At 35.1% G+C, this 22,855-nt stretch overlaps 1 protein-coding gene across 6 annotated transcripts in view; it reads left to right on the forward strand.

The window, feature by feature from the left end:
- AGTPBP1 (ATP/GTP binding carboxypeptidase 1) overlaps positions 1 to 22,855 on the forward strand; it is a 178,751-nt gene that overhangs the window by 112,213 nt on the left and 43,683 nt on the right. For all 6 annotated transcript variants that reach the window (XM_059924507.1, XM_059924513.1, XM_059924508.1 and 3 more), the window contains 4 exons: positions 29 to 112; positions 1,210 to 1,296; positions 1,382 to 1,530; positions 22,763 to 22,850. In XM_059924507.1, the coding sequence (XP_059780490.1) occupies positions 29 to 112; positions 1,210 to 1,296; positions 1,382 to 1,530; positions 22,763 to 22,850 (408 nt within the window). The remainder of the gene's footprint in view (positions 1 to 28; positions 113 to 1,209; positions 1,297 to 1,381; positions 1,531 to 22,762; positions 22,851 to 22,855) is intronic.

Genomic DNA, 22,855 nt, shown 5'->3' on the forward strand with positions numbered 1-22,855 from the left:
TGGTCAAACTTCTTTTTTATGATTTCAGGACAAAAATTGCCCAAGATATTGAGAGGCTAATACATCAGAGTGATATAATAGATCGAGTGGTATATGACTTAGATAACCCAAAGTAAGTATGCTTTTTGTTTGTTTGTTTTACTTTTATTGGTTTTATTCCTACTGTAAAATTTCAGTGTTCTTTTAGAACACAAAAAAATATAGTTAACTTCCACCTAGTTAACCCTCACTACGTTTTCATCTTTTAGCAGAGATGTAACGGTAATGTAAATCATGTTTATTTACTTAAATTGAATATATCACAAGCTTTTATTTGATCTTAGGTGGGCTTTTAACGGGTTTAATAAGGGAAAGGTCACAAACTGATGCTTTGTTTTTAAAAACTGAAATTACCTCCACTTAAGAGAGTGGAGATATCACATGAATGCTGCAATTTTGTCCTGTAATACTGAGCCTTCATTTCCTTAGGACAACAAATAACCATCCCCTTTAGAAGGAACATATGCTTCCTAACTCTCCACAGTCCCCACTTCTCTCTTTTATCTCTTACTGCTTACAATCTGCTTCAGTCCTTTAAGTTACTTGCCTGACCTTTGAAGCCATTTGTTTGTGATCCTTGATGTTTTAACATCACTTCCAATTTAGGATTATCACTGGTACCATTGTATTTTATGGCTTAAATATAAGTAAATAAGTGAAAATGAAAAATGATGAAGGTGACTACTATTTATCAAATAAGAAATTTAATCAGCCTGCACGTGGGTTTTCCCTCTCCCTCAACATTCTAATATTTTGGGGAAGTTTCATATTTCAGTAGTCTCATTTGGAAGAAATAAAACATTTTAAGAAGATTTTTGTTAGAGAGTTAGGGTAAAGTTATGTCAGAGCTAATGACTGAATTTGAAATAATATTCTCAAAAATGAAAAACAAATCTACCTTATTCATAACTTCTTAGTTATTTCTAAAATTTTTGTGATTAACACTGACTGTAAATGTGGGAACAATTCTCGTAATTATAATTTTTTTGTCTATAAATATTAGCCGAAGTTTGTATTTTGCTTGTGTTGGTTTTGTTCTTTGGTTTAAAAATAATGAGGAGGGTGAGGCAGCAATAATGGTGTATTTTTAATCTGTAGTGTAGTTTTATTTTTTGCTCACTTGTTTAAATGCAATGTATTTTATTATTCTTACTTTAAAATTTCATTTAGTTACACCACTCCAGAAGAAGGAGATATTTTGAAGTTTAACTCCAAATTTGAATCTGGGAATCTGCGCAAAGTAATTCAAATTAGAAAGTAAGTCATTAAAAATTTTCCCATTTTGTATGTACACAGATTATTTTCCTAATTTTCATCAAATTTGTTTATTTTCTGTTTTCAGAAATGAATATGACCTTATTCTGAACTCAGATATAAATAGTAATCATTATCATCAGTGGTTTTACTTTGAAGTCAGTGGAATGCGACCAAGCATTGCTTATAGGTTCAACATCATTAACTGTGAAAAGTCCAACAGTCAATTTAATTATGGTAAGACAACTTTCTTTCCCAATTTAGAGGGCATGCAGGCATTGTAACTGTAGGATAGAAGTTTTTAAAAAATTACTAATGGGCTTCCCTGGTGGCACAGTGGTTGAGAATCTGCCTGCCAATGCAGGGGACACGGGTTCGAGCCCTGGTCTGGGAAGATCCCACATGCCGCGGAGCAACTAGGCCCGTGAGCCACAACTACCGAGCCTGCGCGTCTGGAGCCTCTGCTCCGCAACAAGAGAGGCTGCGATAGAGGCCCGCGCACCGCGATGAAGAGTGGCCCCCGCTCGCCGCAACTAGAGAAAGCCCTCGCACAGAGACGATGACCCAACACAGCCAAAAATAAATAAATTAATTAATTAAATTAATTAAAAAAAATTACTAATGTTTTTTAAAAGTTTCAGTGTTCTTTTGGTTTTTCTAGTTTTCAAAATTCACATATTTATGCAAGATTTGACATAAACTAAGCTTTGCTTTGTTGGTGAAAAGAGTTACCCTTATAAAAGCAAGCCCTTTAAAATGTAATAAGTGAGGTTGATTTCATCCAAATTGAATACAACTATAAAGATTTATTATGTATGTGGCTTAAAATCAAGTTTTTAATAAAGTCTGTTCATCCAGAAGAGAATTACATAAAGCAGTCTCTTTTTAACTGTTTATTTTGAATAGATTCATAAAAAGTTAAAGTATTGTAGAAGTTGCAGAAAGGTTCCATGTTTTCTTCACCAGATTTCCTCTCATGGTTACATCTTACATAGCTGTACTGGAATACCAAAGCCAGGGTTTCAAATACTAGTGCTATAGGTAGATGGCATTTTTACTAACTGTATTTATTTATTCACTTTTATAAAATAGTACTTACTACTTTAAGCTTCATTAAAATATTTTAATTTTTACACTTAAAAGCACACATTTTGGAGCGATGCTTCTCTATTAAAAAAAAAACTATACTTCTGTGTGATAAATAATTTCTTCCTTTAGTGTCATTTTAAATTGAAAATGAATAAAATTCTGTAAAACTAAATCAAAACAATGAGACAGATGTCTGCTTTAGTTTTTAAGTTTCTCCTGCCCTTTGGGTATTTTTGTATGTATATCATCCTTTCCAAACCCACTTTGTGGAGAATTTGGAAAAAACAGTGTTAAGAAAATTAAAACCATCAACAGTACATCATCCAGAGAAACTTATTTTATTTGTTTATTTTGTATAAATTTATTTAATTAATTTATTTATTTATGGCTGCGTTGGGTCTTGTTGTGGTGAGCAGGGGCTACTCTTCGTTGTGGTGCACGGGCTTCTTATTGCGGTGGCTTCTCTTGTTGCAGAGCACGGGCTCTAGGCGCACGGGCTTCAGTAGTTGTGGCACATGGGCTCTGGAGTGCAGGCTCAGTAGTTGTGACACACAGACTTAGTTGCTCCACGGCATGTGGGATCTTCCTGGACCAGGGCTGGAACCCATGTCCCCTGCATTGGCAGGCGGATTCTTAACCACTGCGCCACCAGGGAAGCCCGAGAAACTTATTTTAATGTTTGTTGTTTCTTTCCAGCTTTTAAAATAATGCAGTATGTGATTTCTCCATACATATAGTTATGTATTTATTTAAAAAAATAAATGCTCACAACCCACGCAGTTTCATAGTCTATATTTTAACATTATATTTATATTGTCAGTATTTTTCTGGTTATTAAATATCCATCTGAAGCAGAGTTTAATGGACATCCTATGGAAGTTCTGTAACTCATTTATCCAAACTTTCTTTTGTTGGACTTGCTTTTTTTTTCCTTCCAGTTTTATTGAGATATAACCGACCCTACAGCACTGTATAACTTTAAAGTGTACAGCATTATGATTTGACTTATATCATGAAATGATTACAATGTTTAGTGAACCTATTACAACTTAAGTTGTTTCTAATTATTTTCTATTTTAAATACTACTGAGATAAACATTATTGTACTAAATATTTGTGTGTATAATAATTTAGTTACACATTCACAGAAGTGGAATTTCTTTGCCAGCTGTAAATGTGTGTTGTTTTTTTTTTCTGATTAGGAACAGTGGATCTTATGGGATCCACTGTCTGAATTAGGGAATTTGGTAAAGAAAATATGCTTTAGAGAAGAATCTCTAGGAAGCAAAGAGAAGAAAAAAATCCACTGTTTAGCATTTTGTTAGCCATCCTTAAACTTATTCACATTCACATAATTTTAAAAGTAAATTTTACCCTTTTATAGATTTGGGATCACAATATGAAAACTCATTTGTAAACTATATTTTTAAACTACACAATATATTGTAAAAACATTTCCCCATGCCATTACATATTTTCAGCAACATTATTACTGATGTTTGTATAGTATTCTATTGAGTAATGTACAATAATTATTTAAATGATAACAGATTGACGAGAATTTGTCTTTTTCAACATTTCAAAATTACGAGCTGTGTTGCAATAGATATCCTTAATTATTTTTTTGTGTGTATGTTTCTGCTTATTGCTTTGCCATAAATTCCTCCAAGTAGAATTTCTCAAAGGAAATGAACTTACGTTGGTGAAGACTAGGGAAAATGGGTCCTTACAGTGTTGGTGGGAGTGTTGAATCAGTTCAGCTTCTTTGAAGTGCATTTGATAGTATGATTTTAGTGTTTATATTTAACTTCATCCATGCAGGATTTTTTTGGTATATTCTGTGAATTGCGATCTAACGTAATCCTATCGTTTGTAGTTAATCAGCTTTAGCTGAACTAATTCTTTCTCAAAAGAGTTTTAAACTATTGTTGATGAATTCATTGAGGTGTCAGATGTTTACATTTGTAACTCATTTGCAACTCTGTTCCTGACCCACTAGTAAAAACAGGATAGGGAACACCACTCAGAAGACATTGTACATTGTTGCCCTGTTATAATTGTTATAGAAAACGGTCAGTTTAGAAAAAAACAGATTAGAAACTGGTTTAAGGTATCACACTATTGCTTACTCATAATTTCTGACTTTCTGGTTTTTTTTTTTTAATTAATTAATTTATTTTTGGCTGTGTTGGGTCTTTGTTTCTGTGCGAGGGCTTTCTCTAGTTGCGGCGAGCGGGGGCCACTCTTCATCGCGGTGCACGGGCCTCTCACTGTCGTAGCCTCTCTTGTTGCGGAGCACAGGCTCCAGATGCGCAGGCTCAGTAGTTGTGGCTCACGGGCCCAGTTGCTCCTCGGCTGTGGGCTCTTCCCAGACCAGGGCTCAAACCCGTGTCCCCTGCATTGGCAGGCAGATTCTCAACCACTGCGCCACCAATTTGGGTCGAATTATTCTGACCTGTTAGTCATATTGTGTATCCCTTTTGGTTTGAAACTCCACAACTCTTGCAAGCTGTGGCCTTCACGATATACTAGCATTTGTTTGGGGGCTGTGTGTTGCTCTAGCACCACTTGATTTTAATTATTCTGACCTTTCAGTCTTGTGTAACATCATTGTTGCTTTAGAACCATTTTGTTTTTTAAATTATTTTGACTTTATAATATAGTTTAACATCCTGTAGTCTTTTTCAAAAACAATTTAACAACTTTTTCTAACTTTATTTTTCCTGAATAGTTTATTCTGAATATCATTCTGAGTAATTTTATCAAGTGCCCCAAATTTCCATTGCATTAAACTTATAGAATAATGTGGGAGAAATCGTATTTCTTATATTGTATTCGATCTTGCCACTTAGGAACATGGTGTATTTGTTTACTCAAGTTTTTTATGTTCTCACCTAAATTTTTTAGTTTTCTTTTTGTAAGTTCCATATATTTAAGTATACCTTCATTCTTAAGTATTTTATGTATTTCTTTTTTCTGTTGTGAAAGAGTACTTCTCCCTATTTTCAAGCTTGTTATTATTTATAATTAAGAAAGCTGAGGATTTTTATATGTTTACTTGAAAATCAGACTCCTTAGTTTCTTATTAGTTCTCATAGTTTCTCAGTTGATATTTTGAATTTTCTTGGTAGGTCCCTAGAATTTCTCCTTATCCCTAGTTATATCGTATATGTTTCATTGCTTTTGGCTGGAACTTTGAGATTGTTTAAACTAAAAGGAGACTTTGGGCATCCTTGTTTGATTTTGAATTTAATGTGAGTGCTGTTTGTGTGTGTGTGTGTGTGTGTGTGTGTGTGTGTGTGTATTTTTTTTTTTTTTTGTGGCAGTGCCCCGCGGCATGCGAGATCTTAGTTCCCCGACCAGGGATCGCACCCGCGCCTCCTGCATTGGGAGTGTGAAGTCTTAACCTGCTGGACCGCCAGGGAAATCCTGCTAGTATTTATGTTATGTATGTTAGCTCGTTTTGGGATACATATTCTTTCTTATACTAAAGAATTGCTATTTTTACCGAGTTTTAAAAAATCAGAAATATTTTATTTCACTTTTTGCATTTATCAGTGTTACCATATATTGCTGTGAGCTGTTAATGTGCTGTATTATAATTATTTAATAATGTTTCTAATAGTAAACCATCCTTGAGTTTCAGAAATTAGTCTGTTTTGCCCTGTGAGTTAATCTTTAATACAAATATTTTGCATTTGTTAGTATTTTGTTTAAAGGTTTTTACATCATTGGTCATAAGTTAGACAAGACAATTTCCTGTTTGGAGGACTATCTTTTTATAGTTTTGGAAGCAGGCTAATGCTAACATTGAACACTTAAATGAACAGCTTTTATTTCCCTACCCAGTGTTCTGGAGCAGTTTAAATAGCATTTATATGTCTAAAGTAGTCTGATTCTGTGCCCCTTTTTGGGGGGGAGAGGGAGCATCTGGATAACTTCTTTAGTTTTATGTGAGTCCATATAGTCTAGTTTTCTATTTTTTACTGAGGCAGTCTTGATGATTTATTTTTTCTTACACAGGTGACATTTAGATTTTCAGAATTCACTAGCAGAGAGTTGTATGAGATATCTGTAGTATGTGTACTTGCATGTCCCCTTGTTTGCTTTCCTTTTTGTGTGTGTGTGCTTAAAACATAATTTGTTTTATTTTACTATTTTAAAAACCTGGCTCTTAGTTTTATTCATTATTTCCTTTAAAAGTTTTTTTTTTAAATTTATTAATTTCTCCCTTGTCCTCCCTGCAGGTTGATACTTTTTCTCTTTCTAACTTCTAGTTTATTTGCTTAAATTTATTTAAATTTATTTTTGTTTGATGATCAAGCATTTAGGGTTTTTTTTTAATTGAGGTATAGTTGATTTACAATATTGTATTAATTTTAGGTGTACAACATATTGATTCAAAATTTTTATAAATTATAATCCATTTATAGTTATTAAAAATATTGGCTCTATTCCCTGTGTTGTACAATATCCTTGATGCTTAATTGTTTTATACATAGTACTTTGTACCTCTTAATCCCCTGCCCCTATCTTGCCCCTCCCACCTCCCCTCTCCCCACTGGTAACCTAGTTTGTTTGTTCACAGTATCTGTGATTCTGTTTCTTTTTTGTTATGTTCACTATTTTGTTTTATTTTTTATATTCCACATATACATGATAAAATACAGTATTTGTGTTTCTCTGTCTGGCTTATTTCACTGAGCATAATACCCTCCTGGTCCATCCATGTTGTTGTAAATGGCAAATTTTATTCTTTTTTATGGCTGAGTAGTATTCTGTGTGTGTGTGTGTGTGTGTGTGTGTGTGTGTGTGTGTGTGTGTGTGTGTATACACCGCATCTTCTTTATCCATTCATCTGTTCATGGGCAGTTAGGTTGCTTCCATATCTTGGCTATTGTAAATAATATGAACATTGGGGTGCATGCTTATTTCGGGGCTCCCTGTCTGTTTCATTGATCTGTGTATCCATGTTTGTGCCAGTACCATACTGTTTTGATTACTGAAGATTTGTAGTGTAGTGTGAAGTCAGGGAGCATGGTACCTCCAGCTCTGTTCTTCTCTTTCAAGATTGTTTTGGCTATTCAGGGTCTTTTATGTTTCCATACAAATTTTAAATTTATTTGTCCTAGTTCTGTGAACAATGCCATTGGTATTTTGATAGGGATTGCATTAAATCTGTAGATTGTGTTGGGTAGTATGGTTATTTTAACAATACTGATTTTTCCAATCCATGAACATGATGTGTCTCTCCATCTGTGTCTTCTTCAGTTTCATCAGTGTCCTTTTGTTTTTCGAGTACAGGTCTTTTACCTCCTTAGGTAGGTTTATTCCTAGGTATTTTATTCTTTTTTGATGCATTGGTGCATGGAATTGTTTCCTTAATTTCTCTTTCTGATAGTTCGTTGTTAGTGTATAGAAATGCAACAGACTTCTATATATTAATTTTGAATCCTGCAACTTTACTGAATTCATTGAAGAGCTCTAGTCGTTTTTTGGTGGTGTCTTTAGGATTTTCTATATATAATGTCATGTCATCTGCAAACAATGACAGTTTTACTTCCTGTTTTCCAATTTGGATTCCTTTTATTACTCTTTGTTATCTGAAAGCTGTGTCTAGGACTTCTAATACTATATTGAATAAAAGTGAGGAGAGTGGGCATCCTTGTCTTGTTTCTGATCTTAGAGGAAATGCTTTCAGCTTTTCATTGTTGAGTATGATGTTAGCTGTGGGCTAATAATATATGGCCTTTATTATGTTGAGGTGTGTTCCCTCTGTACCCACTTCCTGTAGAGATTTTATCGTAAGTGGATGTTGAAATTTGTCAAAAGCTTTTTGTGCATCTTTTGAGATGGTCATATTGTTTTTATTCTTCAATTTGTCAATGTGGTGTATCACATTGATTGATTTGTGGATATTGAACCATCCTTGCATCCCTGCAATAAATCCCACTTGATAATGGTATACGGTCTCCTTTTAACATATTGTTGGATTCAGTTTGCTAATGTTTTTTTGAGGATTATTGAGTCTATGTTCATCAGTGATATTAGCTTGTAATTTTCTTTTCTTGTGATCTCTTTGTCTGATTTTGTTGTCAGGGTGATGCTAGCCTCATAGAATGATTCCTTTAGGAATCATTCCTCAGCAACTTTTTAGAATAGTTTGAGAAGGATAGGTGTTAGCTCTTCTCTAAAGTTTGGTGGAATTCACCTGTGAAGCTATCTGGTCCAGGACTTTTGTTTTCTGGGAGTTTTTAAATTACTGATTCAATTTCATTATGGGTAATTGCTCTGTTTATGTTTTCTATTCCTTCTTGGTTCAGTCTTGGGAGATTGTACATTTCTAGGACTTTGTCCATTTCTTCTAGTTTGTACATTTTATTGGCATATCTCTTATGATTCTTTTTATTTCTGTGGTGTTGCTTATAAATTCTCCTTTTTTATTTCTGATTTTTATTGATTTGGGCCCTCTTTTTTTCCTCAATGAGTCTGGCTAAAAGTTTATCAATTTTGTTTATTTTTTCAAAGAACCAGCTTTTAGTTTCACTGATATTTTCTATTGTTTTTATTAGTCTCTATTTTATTAATTCTTGATCTTTATGATTTCTTTCCTTCTACTAACTTTGGGTTTTGTTTGTTCTTTTTCCTTTAGGTGTAAGGTTAGGTTTTTTTTTTTTTTTGGTTTAAAGTTAGGTTGTTTATTTGAGATTTTTCTTTTTTCCTTAGGTAAGCTGTATCGCTTTAAAATTCCCTCTTAGAACTGCTTTTGTTGCATCGTATAGAATTTGGATTTATTGTGTTTTTGTTTTCATTTATCTCCAGGTTTTTTTTTCTTCAGTGATCCATTGGTTGTTTAGGAGCATATTGTTTAGCCTCCATGCGTTTGTGTTTTTGGCAGGTTTTTTTTTTTTGGAGTCTCATGGCATTGTGGTCAAAAAAGATGCTTGATATGATTTCAATTTTCTTAAATTTACCGAGGCCTGTTTTGTGGCCTAGCATGTGATCTATCCTGGAGAATGTTCCATATGCACTTGTAAAGAATGTGTTATCTGCTGCTTTTGGACAGAGTGTTCTATATATATCTATTAAGTCCATCTGCTCTAATGTGTCACTTAAGGGCAGTGTTACCTTATTGATCTTCTGTCTGGATGATCTGTCCATTGATGTAAGTGGGTGTTAATGTCCATTACTAATATTGTGTTATTGTTGATTTCTCCCTTTATGTCTGTTAATATTTGCTCTTTGTGTTTAGGTGCTCCTATGTTGGGTGCATATATATTTGTAATTGTTATATTTTATTCTTGGATTGATTCCCTGATCATGATATGATATGCTTCTTTGTCTCTTGTCACAGTCTTTGTTTTAAAATCTATTTTGTCTCATACAGGTATTGCTACCCTGGCTTTCTTTTGATTTCCATTTGCGTGGAATACCTTTTTCCATCCCCTTACTTTCAGTCTGTGTCTTTGGATATGAAGTGAGTCTCTTGTAGACAGCATATATTACAGGTCTTGTTTTTGCATCCATTCAGCTGCTCTCTGTCTTTTGATTAGAGCATTTATTCTATTTATATTTAAAGTAATTATTGATACTTATGTATTTACTGCCACTGTGTTAATTGTTTTGGAGTTGTTTTTGTAGGTCTTTTTTGTTTCTTTTTTTTGTTCTCTTCCCCTATGATTTGATGACTATCTTTAGTGTTATGTTTGGATTCCGTTTTCTTTTGTGTATGTATCTATTATAGATTTTTGTTTTGTTGTTACCATGAGGTTTATATGTAGCAATCTATATTTATATACATGATTATTTTAGGTTGGTGATCTCTTAATTTCAAATGCATTGTAACAACCCTGCATTTGTACTCTTCTCTCCTCACAATTACCATTTTCGATACCATATATATTTTACATCTGTTTGTTTTGTGTATTCCTTAACTGCTTATTGTGGATATAGCTTATTTTACTGCCATTGTCTTTTAACCTTCCTACTAGCTCTGTACATGTTGTTTTACTACCTTTACTGTATGTTTGCCTTTACTGATGAGCTTTTTCCTTTCATAATTTTCATGTTCCTAGTTGTAGCCTTTTCTTTTTCACTTAGAGAAGGCCTTTTAACATTTCTTGTAAAGCTGGTTTGTTGGTGCTGAACTCTTTTAGCTTTTGCTTATCTGCAAAACATTTGATCTCTCCATCAAATCAGAATGAGAGCCTTGCCAGGTAGAATATTCTTGATTGTAGGTTTTTCCCTTTCATCATTTTAAATATATCATGCCACTCCCTTCTGGCCTGCAGAGTTTCTGCTGAAAAGTCAGCTGATAGTCTTATGGGAGTTCCCTTTTATGTAACTTAGTGCTTTTTCCTTGCTCCTTTTAATATTCTCTCCTTTTAAAATGTTTTTGCCATTTTAATAACACTGTGTCTTGGTGTGGTCCTCTTTTGGTTGATCCTGTTTGGGCCTCTCTGTGCTTTCTGCACTGGGATGTCTGTATCCTTTCGCAGGTTAGGGAAATTTTCAGGTATTATTTTTTCAAATGTGTTATTTGCTCCTTTGTCTCTTCCTTTTGGGACCCCTGTAATGTGAATCCTAGTATGCTCGATGTTGCCCCGGAGGTCTCTAACTGTCCTTATTTCTTTTTATTCTTTTTTCTGTTCAGCATCAGTGATTTCCACTATTCTTGTCTTCCAGGTTGCTGATCCTTTTCCTCTGTATCATTTAGTCTTCTACTGATTCCTTATAGTGTAATTTTTGTTTCATTTATTGTGTTCTTCATCTCAGTTTGGTTGTTCTTTATATTTTCCAACTCTTCGTTAAAAACTTATAATTTCCTGCCCTGTGCATCTTTACTTCTCCTGAGTTCTTTCATCATCCTTATGATCATTACCTTGAACTCTTTCTTGGGTAGATTGCCTATATTTACTTCACTTTGTTCTTCTTCTGGGGTTTTATCTTATTCCTTCGTTTGAAATGTGTTCCTCTGTCAACTTATTTTGCCTAAGTTGTTGTTTTTGTTTTTATGTATCTGGTATGTTGGTTATGTTTCCTGACCTTAGAAAAGTACCCTTTTGTAGGAGATATCTATGCGCCCCAGCTGTATACTTCTCTCTGGTCACTAGAACTGTGTGCTCTAGTGGTGCCTCCTATATGGGCTTTTTGGGTCCTTCTATTGTGGTGGGCTGACCACTGTGGGTGGACTGGTAGGTGTGGCTGGCCCCTGGTCTGGTTGGTTGCCAAGCCCTGCCTTGTGTGGAGGCTGCCAGCCACTGATTAGTAGGGCTGGGTTGTGAGGTGGCTGGCTGTGGAACCCCAGGGGGCCTTAGGGCTAGTGCTGGCTCACTGGTGGACAGAGTTGGGGTCCAGGAGATCCTGGGGCCAGTACTCACTCACTGGTGGCTGAAGCCAGGTCTTGGAGCTGGTGCTGGCCTTACTGGCAAGCAGAGCTGGGTCCTGGGGTCTGGCTAGAGGGCCCAGGGGTCCCAGAGCTGGTGTCAGACCACTGGAGGGTGGGGCTGGTTTGTGATACAGCTGGCTGCAGGGTTTGGGGTGTCCTGAAACTTGTCTTGGCTTGCTGGTAGGTGGGACTAGGGCCCAACTGTCCCAGGTCTGGTGCTGGCCTGCTAGTGGTTGGGCTGGGTCCTGCCCCGGCAGGCTTCAGGGCTGAGGTTGTCCTGGGGCTGGTGAGTGCCCACTGGTGGGTGAGACTGGTCTTGAGGCTAGAGCAGGCTTGCTTTTGGGCAGGGGCTGGTGCCTGTCCAGTGGTATGTGGGGCTGGTCCTGAGGCCAGTGTCAGCTTCCTGCTGGTAGGTGGAGTTGGGTCTTGGAATCTCTGCCTGTAGGGCCCTGGAGGTCCCAGATCTAGTGCCTGCACACTGGTGTGTGGGGCCAGGTCCTGGGCCCTCTGGTGGGCACAGCTGTGTCTGGGGCAGCTGTCTGTTCAGGGGTTCTTAAGGCAGCCTGCCTGTTGGTGGGTGGGGGGTATGTCTTGGCCCAGTTAGTTGCTTGGCCTCGGGTGGCCCAGAACTGGTACCTACAGGCTGTTGAGTCCTGGGGTCCTGGGGCTAATAAGCTAGAGGGAGGATTCCACAGTGATACTTGCCAGCACCAGTGTCTGATAGAACTAGCATCCAAAGATGGCTGCCCCCAGTGTCTGTGTCCTTAGGGTGAGCTCCAGTTTCCTCCTGCTTCTCTGGGAGACTTCTCAAGATCAGCAGTTAGGTCTGACCCAGGCTCCTTTCAAATTACTTCTTTTTCCCTGGGCCCTGGAATGTGTGAGATTTTGTGTTTGTCCTTTAGGAGTAGAGTCTGTTTCCCACAGCCCTCCAGCCCCCCTGAATTTAAGCCCTGCTAGCCTTCAAAGCCAAACATTCTCAAGGCTTGTTTCCTGGCACAGGACTCCTGGGCTAGGGAGCCTCATGTGGGGCTTAGACCCCTTGCTCCCTGGGGAGAACCTCTGCAATTGTATTCTCCTGTTTGTGGACTGCCCACTGAGGGGCATGTGTCTTGACTATACCATGACTCTCCCCCTCCTACCCATCTCGTTGTGGTTCTTCTTTATATCTTTAGTTGTAGAAGATCTTTTCTGGTAGGTTCTAGTCTTTTTCATAGGTGGTTCTGCAGATAGTTGTGATTTTGGTGTGCCCCTGAGAGGAGGTGAGCTCAGGGTCTTTCTACTCTGCCATGTTGGGAAGTCTCCTGCAAGCATTTAGGTTTTGGATTTGTTCTCGATTACAACTTAATTCTGTATCCCCTCCCCTCCAGATTTTGATACTAAGCCCTCCTTGTTATTTTCTAGATGGCTTCTAATTGTGTTTGGTTTTGGTATCCCTTTTGGCCCAAGAATTATTTAGAAAAGGGTTTGTTATATTTTTAGTTGGTTAAATTATTTTGGCTATAATTTTTCTCATTGCATTCAAATTTTAATCAGTTTTGTTCATAGATGTGAAATTTATGATTTGAAATAATTTTTATGGCTTAATATCTGATCAGTTTTAGTGTTCACAGGTTCTTGGAAAATATGTATTCTTTGTTGGCAACATAATTTAACATACATTGTTAAGTTTATTGTTATAAAACGGTTTATTCAGTTTTCTGTATCCTTTTTATTTTTTATCTTGTCTACTTGCCCAAGGCTTAAGAAAACTCAACAGTCTTTCACTTCTATTATGTTTCTGTCAATACCTCATTTAAAATGAGGTATTTAAAATGTATACATATTTTTTCTATTTTAATGCTGTATCATTTGGCACATAGACATTTATAAGTTTTCCTGTTCCTTTTGTGTATACCCATTAACAGTATAAAATAGTCACATTCATTCCATTCAGTATCTTTTGCCCAGAATTGTATTTTTATATTATATTGATTTGAATTTGTTTGATACATCTTTGCTGATTGTTTTTGTAAATAGAGGTTGCATTTTGTTGTTCGACCCTTGCCTTTTAAAATGTGATTTTAACCTATTTAAAATTCTTTTTATAATTGATACTTTTTTAATGTTTTCTATATTTGCTGTTCTTTATTTTCTTTATGTGTTATTCTTTAAGGGCCTACAAGGTGTAGTATGACACTTCTTTTAGCTGTGGGAAACCAAAATATGTATATATAAAAATAGATTGTGAGGCATATTCTGTACTGGATTTCTTTCAGTCCTGCTCCATCTGTCTTAAGTTTAGTAGAGATTCCTCCCAGATTCTGACAAGAAGTTGTCTGTTGTGAGTCTTTCATTTTCCTATACTTGTAAGTATTTAACTAGGAGGTTGGTAGAAGCTGTAGAAAGAGTTGTTTGGTAGATGTAATTTTTAAATGAACTCTAGTATTAGATTTGTTAGGGTAATGCAACATACAGCAAATCTTGGTTTGTCTGAACATCAATAGAGTTAGAAGACGGGAGAGACCAATATTTTAGTAAATTAGAATTCAACATTTTAAGAAATGATAACCAGCTATGTAGTTAATGTTAATTGTCATGAGATTCATACTGAATTCACTTCAGGGATGGTAATGATGACTGAAGATATTTGCAGTGGAAGCATCTTCAGCTGGAAGAATTTATTTAATTGTCATGCATGATTGAAGTCAGGAAATAATATTAATTAGGAAATTGTAAAAAAAAATTTTTTCCCCATTGGGACATGCTGCTTGGGGGAGTATTTAAATGTTGGTTCTTCTAGCAGATGTGCCCAATAGAGGTCTTGTTCTTTGGCAGTGTCCCTCAAAAAAGAGCAGAATTATAGTTTCTTTTGTTTCACAAGTTGCCCTTTTCTTGGAGAATTTTTAGGTGATTCTATTAAATATTAGTTTTCTCACAATGAATGATCTTATTTGTAAATTTGTATATGAGAATTTATATCACTATATACTACTGATATATCTGTTATAATCCGTCACGCCCTCCCCCCTCTCGGGCCCCCCCCCCCTTACTTGAAAGGGGTTTGCTCGAATTATCACTAGATGGCAGTCTTGCGTTTTAGTAACTTAGAGCTTTAGTCACAAGCTCCCTCTTTCTCCCCCTGCCCTCCCTCCCCCATATCTTCCAGATATATGAAGATTTTTAACCACTCTCTTATATAAATTGAACATATGTGGAACCAGGCAACAAAATAGAATTTCAGAGTCAATTCTGTAGCATTCCCACCTTGCTCACATTAGTTAATTCCATACTTGGAAGTTGAGCTATCTCTTGACTAAAGAAGTCTTCCCTGACTCCCCAGACTGGCTTAGTCCCCTTGATAAATGTTGCTTGTAATTTTTTCCTTTTAGGGTGCTCTTCACAGTTTTATGTTGTTTTTGTATGTGGCTGATTAATACCTTTCCTCTCTATGTGCCCCTCCCTGCAAATTGTTTGTATATTCCACAAGATCAGGGACAGTATCTGTTGCTGACCACTGTTATTTATAGTAAGGCATTTAGTAGATGTTCAGTTAAATAGTTATTAAATAAATGAGGCAATGGATGAATGAACTATGAAGATCCTATTAGGAACATAAAATGCCACGCACAAAATATATGTCAAGAAGACTAGTTCAGTTTATGATCATCGTTTTCTAAATTTATTTATGAAATAATTTCAAACTTACAGAAAAGTTGTACCCTTTATCTAAATGTTGGGCTTCGAAAGTGATGCCCCATCACCCTAGAACACTTTCAGTATATTTTGTGCAAACATGGCATTTTTCTATGTAACTATGGGATAGCTATCAACATCAGGAAATTATCATTGATACATGAATCCCATCTAATCCTTAGACCCCCCATTTAAGTTTCACCTATTTTCTCATTAATGACCTTAATAGCACAAGGATTCAGCTCAAACCACATGTTGTATTTAGTTGTCAAGTCTCTTTAGACTATTTTAATCAGGAACAGTTTTGTGGTCTTTAATGTTCATGACCTTGACACTTTTGAAAATTATAGCACTTATTTTGTAGAATGGTTCTCAGTTTGGAGTTGTCTCATGTTCCTCATGATTTAAGTTAGGCATCTTTGGGAGGAACATCACAGAAGTGACATTGTGTTTTGGTGACCCAGGATTTTGTTTTATTACTGATAGTAATAATTTATTCACTTGATTAAGTTGGTGTCTGCCAGACTTTTCCATTGTAAAGTTACCTTTTTTCTCTTTGTAGTTAGTAAGTATTTTACATGTTAATATCAGTATAGAATTGTTTACTGTTTTACTCAGTGGGTTGTAATTTGTTGCTATCATTATTTATTTTGATGTTTAAATTGCCCAGCATTTGGCCATTGGGATCCCTTCATGCTGCATTGTGTGTTCTTTTGACATGTCCCTGTCATTCTTTATGGGTGTCCTTGCTTTTTTGGCACAAGATGCTCAGGGCTCATCTTGCCTTTCAACAATCGTTTCTTCAAAGAGCCCTGGTTTGGAGAATGGTATTTTAAAAATAAGATCTGTATGCATAGTGTCTGCATTGTTATTGGACCTGTCCATGGACAGAGCTAGGGAATATGTATTTGTATATACAAGCGTTTATATAGAAATTTTCATTGGTAGTAATTTATACATATGTGTATGTTTATTTTTGTGTGTGTATGTTATACACAAACACACACATAAGCACACACACAGTATCTCCATGAAGTCACACTGATACCTTCATTGCACAGGATTTATTCTAGTTTTCTTTCCATATTTACAACCTCCTTCTCCAACATGGAGAATTTTGGCTTCTACTATTCTTAATATATTTTTTTATTTGATGAATTCCAGTGTACGTAACAGTCTGTCCTTTGCACTTACGGGCAGATGCCCTCCTCACCCCTTTCAAGGCCTGACACCCAAGTCAACCTGTCTCCCTTGCCTCTGCATGGGTATCCTCCCTTTTTGTTTTGTTTTTCATTTTGATTTTAATTTCTAGTTTTATTACATGGTGATCAGAGAGTTTTGTTTTTAATATTTCTCTTTTATGGAACTTACTGACATTTCCTTTTGACCTAATATATAGTCAATTTTTGTGAATATTCCCGATGCTCTTAGAAGAAGGTATATTCTCTACTATCAGGATACAGTGTTCAACATATCTATATAAGATTTGCCTTATTAATTATGTTATTTAGATCTATATAAATATTCTTAATTTTTGTTTAATCGGTCTGTCTTATACTGAGAGTGGAGTGTTAGCATCTGCTATCAGTAGTATGTTTCTAATACTTCTCCTGTATTTCCTGTAGTTTCTGCCTTACATAAGAGGTTGGTCTTATCTGGTGCATAGATATTGTGCCTTGCTATATTTTCACTGTGAATTGTGACTTCATAAAATTCCTTCTTCGTGTCACTTAGTATTTTTTAGCCTGCAGTCTACTTTGAGCTCATGATTTCAATCCCTCCTTTACTGTTTCCACTTCTGTGGTATATCTTTGCCCATTTTTCTACATAAAGGCAACTTGAAGTCTGTTATATTCTGTCTTCCAGTAATGCTGAAGGCCTGGGCGTGTGTGGTTTTTATTTGTGCTACTTGTTGAATTTATTTATTTGTTCTTGGTGAGGATGTGTGGAGTGATTCTGATTCAAGTGACTACCATTACCCTGCAGACCAAGAATCTCATCTTCCTGTTTTTAGTATGACTCTCTGCTATGATACCAGCCATATTAGAAGCATGTGTTTTTTTCTCTGTACAGTTACTGATAACATATATGCAGCTTGTGATAGGTACCTTCAGGTTATTCAAGCTCCCCCTCATCTGTTAAATGATGTTGTTAGCTTCAACTTGAAAAATTTGAGTCTGTGATTCACAATACATTTGATGATTAGGGCCTAAAACACCTTGCCTTTCATTGTATCTGCACTTGTTACTGAGCATGTACTCATACAACTTAAGCCTTTACATAGATATTATTAGAGGCTAGTGCCATTGGATGTTGGTTTCACTCTGGCAGTTTAATATTTTGATTGTCTGTATTCAAGTGACAAGCTTGACAGTTCTTAATATATTTATTTTATACATGTAAAAGTTTATCCTTTGGCTAATGACTAAATCAGTTACTCAAATATGGCCTTTCTGTATCAGGTTGAGTAGATTGTGATTTGTTCAATCTGAGTTACCTCATTTGAATGATTCTTACTGGGGCAACCTATTTTGTTCAGATGGTTTTCATTATACTCAGAATTTCCAAATATAGCTCCCTTCACTGTGACCAGAATTAACCATCATTTTAAAAGTAATAAGAGAATACATTGTCTTTTATAAAATTAGAACACTTCAGATAAATCTTTTATGCCCTTTGACTTCAGCCTGAACCTTGTTCCACCTTACTATAATTAACCATTATTATGAGTTTTGTGTGCCTGGAAGAGGTTGAAGTTTCGGATTGAAATGCCTCACTGACTCCTAGGAAGAAATAAGGAAGACAGGAATCTTTTATATGTACCAGTGAAATACCTGAGTTTCAGATATAAAGAGAAAATCTTAACATACTTCCACTTTAAAAGAACTGGTTACAGTACTTAAATAATATTGATAATAACAGCAGCTAATGTTTATTGAAAATTTATCATGTGCCAGGCCTTCTTTAAGTGCTAACGCATGTGATACTCTTAATCCACACAACAAACCAGCCTAGCAAGGTTGTTATCCACAGAAGAGAAAAAGGGGGCATGAGTGGTTTAGTAATGTGACCAGGATCATGCATGTGGCATGTGGTAAAGTTGGAATTCAAACCCAGGTAGTCTGGTTACAGACTGCATGCTCTTGATCACTATGTTGTTCTGCATGTGAAAAAATTAGGTTAGTATTGGACTCTCATCTGTGGTGCTAGAAGCTAGAGGAGTGCCAAATGTCTTTTGCAAAATCTGTCACTTTTTTGTCACGGCCAACAAACTGCATGTTTGTGTATATGTAGAATTCAGAAAATCTGCTACCCTGAACCCTCTCTGAGAAAAATAAATGAGGAAAAAGATCTCAAGATAGAAGACTTGAAATTTTTAAAATGTGTTAAGTGAAAGTGTTCTAAAAGAGGTGATATGGGAGAAGTGAAAGCTAACTTGTCTTGATGGGATTGCTTAGTTATTTAATATGATAATAGTATACTAGAGAAATATCAGTTAATCATAACTATTAGGATGGGAAATGGAATTGAGAAACACGAAAGAAAGCTTTCAAATGATAGAAGAAGAAAAGGAAATGTGGAAAAATGTAACCAAGCAAGTGAAATAAGAAGTTGTAAAGAAGGAAAAAAAAATTAATGAATAGTAGAAAGTAAGTAAGTTGGAAGGAATGAAATGAAATGTTTGTCTGTCATTACTGACTATGAATGAGCCAAAATGTCCTCAAAAATCAGATATCGAAAATTATACAATTTGTAGGGTCGGAGAATATGTGTGTGTGTGTTTATTAATTAAATGATAAAGTAAAGTTGAAAGAAATGATTGGGCAGAGATAAACTAGGTAAATGCAAATAAAGTAAAGGAAAAGTGGTAATATTAATGTCAGACAAAGAATAATTCAGGGTTAAAAGCACTGACTGCATATTGTGTATTTACAAGTTGCAGTCCTTGAAGATGCTATAATAATTGCAAATCTCCCCCCCCACTGAGATATAATTGACATATAGCATTGTATTAGTTTCAGGTGTACAACATAATGATTCAATGTTTGTATATATTGTGAAATGATCACTACAGTAAGTCTAGTTAACATCCATCACTACACTTTATTTTTCTTGTGATGAGAACTCTTAAGATCTATTCTCTGAGCCACTTACAAATACACACTATTGTATTATTAACTCTAGTTACCATGCTGCACATTATATCACCATGACTTAGTTGTTTTATAACTGGACGTTCATACCTTTTGACCACTTTACCAACCCCTCCAGCCCCTGCCTCTGGCATCCACCATTCTGTTCTCTGTATCTATGAGTTTGGGTTTTTGTTTTTTTTTTTAAGATTCCACACATATGCAAGATCATACAGTATTTGTCTTTCTCTGTCCTACTTATTAGCATAATGCCCTCAAACTGTGTCCATGTTGTTGCAGATAGCAAGAATTCCTTTTTTATGGCTAAATAATATTCCACTATGTACACACACACACACACAGTCATACATACATTATATACATACCACATCTTCTTTATCCATGCACTCATCAATGGATACTTAAGTTGCTTCCATGTGTTGGCTATTGTAAGTAATGGTGCAATGAGCATGCTGGGAGCAGTGCATGTCTTTTTGAATTAGTTTTTTAGGATAAATACCCAGGAGTAGAACTGCTGGATCAAACAGTAGTTCTATTTTTAATTTTTTGAGGAACCTTCATACTGTTTTCCATAGTGACTCCACCAATTTACATTCCCAGCAATGGTGCACAAGGGTTCTCTTTTCTCTACAGTCTCACCAACGCTTATTATTTCCTGTCTTTTTGATAATAGCCATTTTAGCAGGTATGAGGTGATATCTCATGGTGGTTTTGATTTGCATTTTCCTGATGATTAGTTATATTGAGTACCTTTTCATGTACCTGTTGGCCATCTGTATGTCTTCTTTGGAAAATGTCCATTCAGATCCTCTGTCCACTTTTCAACTAGATTGTTTGTTTTTTTGCTATTGAGTTGTATGAGTTCTTCATATATTTTGGATATTAACCCTTTATCAGATATATGATTTGCAAATATTTTCTCCCATTTGTTAGGTTGCTGTTTCATTTTGTTGTTGGTTTCATTTGCTATACAGAACACTAACCTCTTATACAATACAACAGCCATAACCACATGGCACCCACATAGGTAGAGCAAAAGCTCCGAGAAATACAACCTGATTAGAAGACAGTTATTGTGAGAATTTAAAATTCAGTTCTTTAGTGGCACTAGGCTTATTTCCTGTGCTTAACAGCCACACATGGCTAGTGGCTGCCACATTGGACAGTGCAGATATGGAACATTTCCATTCTGGCAGAAAGTTTAATTGGATGGCTCTGATCTAGAAAGTATAGCAAAGGAGAACACTTTATAGACTTATGGGACATAGCTAAACTGGTATTTGGAGGAAAATTGAATGCCTTTAATAACTGCATTATTTAAAATAAAAAAAACTGAAAATAAGTTATTGCTCAAGTGCTCAGTTTTTAAGTACTCAAAAAATAAGTACTCAAGATATTAGAAAAACAAAAAATAAAACCAAAAGGATAGAGAAGAGAATTTTTTTAAATGCCGAAAATAATGAGATAGAAATAGAACAAAACATAGAAATACTGAAATTGATTGAAAAAAGTAAAGATTCTGAACAGACTATAACTGTTGAAAAGGAAATAAAAAATGTATTTATTAGTCACCATATCAGGATGATATTCCAGCTAAATTATATTTACTTCTAAAAAAATTGATTTTACTTTTATTCTAATAAGTGATGGACAGCTTTTTAATATGTTTTTCTGAAGCTAGTGTAATATTATACCAATGCTTGGTAAAGGTAATTTTTTTTTTAAAGACCAATTTTTAGATGCAAAAATTCTAAATGAGATTTAGCTAATTTAATCATACAGCAGTAAAAGAATAGCATTTTCTTGGAATGCAAGGATAGTTCACAATAGGAAATCTATCAATTTATTGCATCAAGAGACTAAAGGAGAAAAGCCATGTGATTCTGTTACTGGATGCTGAAAAGGCATTTGATGAAATAATTAAAAACACTTAAATGTAATAAGAATTATGGGAGAAACTGCTCCAGTTATAGGAATAATCATAGCGCCTACCACAGAGGGTTATTGTGAGGATTTAATGACTTAACATATGTAAAAATGCTTAGAACAATATCTGGCACATAGAAATTATTCAGTGTTAGCTCTTTCTACTGTTTAAATAAGATAAAGTTGATTTGTTAAAAAAACAATAGGCAAATAATTGCATTGAATGGCAAAGTATTTTGATTAAAATGATCAAGACAGAGTTTTGTTCTTACCACTATATTCAGAATCATTTTTGAGGTTGCTTCATTTCTCTATAATAAAAGTAGAAAATAAAGTAACTGTTACAAATACTAAAAGAGGAGAGAAAATATTTTAAGTTACAAATGATATGATTTGCATGCCTAGAAAACCCTAGAGACTATTAAAGACTAATAAAAATACTCAGAGATAAGTTTAACATAATGGTTCTGTAGCAAGAAAATGAAGAAATGAAAGTTGAACGAGATCTCAATAAAAATTGTCAACCTTTCCAAAATTAACATATGAATTTCGTTAATTCCTGTTAGAAACCTAGAAACCTTTAAAATGATTTTAAAGTGCATGTGGAAAATATACTTCTAAAACTACCTAAGAAAATATACTATATATTTAATTCTGTTTTTGTTAACAGTCCCTCTCCCTCCTCATCCCCTCTCTCCTTCTCCATGCTATAAACACCTATTTGTATGGAGAAGGCTGAGGAAGAAAACAGTCATGCCATTTTAGTGGCATTGTTTTCCTTACCTTGGTGTAGATGGGAATCTATGGAGAGTTAGAGGGGTGATCATACTTAATTTAATATATATTTTTGTCTCTTTCACTTGTTATAAGGAATATATGTATAATTTTTAGTGTAATATGTATTACATATATATAATTCTTATATATTATATACAATTATACATTATAATTATAATGTATATAATTGATCTAATATAGAAAAGATAATAGAAAAATGTTTAATGACTTTTCACTCATTGAAGTTGTAACTCCATTTTAGTTAAAACTAGAAATAAAACATATCATTGATTGATTTAGGAGATTTTAAAGAAAGATCTCAGATTTTTTAAATGCATACTGAAAAACCAAAATGTATTTTCTTTTAGCTTTCCTGAATGTTTGGTGCTTCCTACAATGGCAAGATTAATTTTTAACTCAAAAATTCTGAAAAGAATTTTCTCTTTTTTTCTCTCTGTCAAAGGTATGCAACCACTCATGTATTCGGTTCAGGAAGCGTTAAATGCTAGACCATGGTGGATTCGTGTGGGGACTGACATTTGTTACTATAAGTAAG

The sequence above is a fragment of the Balaenoptera ricei genome, chromosome 6 (assembly GCF_028023285.1).
Source record: "Balaenoptera ricei isolate mBalRic1 chromosome 6, mBalRic1.hap2, whole genome shotgun sequence".
NCBI lineage: Eukaryota > Metazoa > Chordata > Mammalia > Artiodactyla > Balaenopteridae > Balaenoptera > Balaenoptera ricei.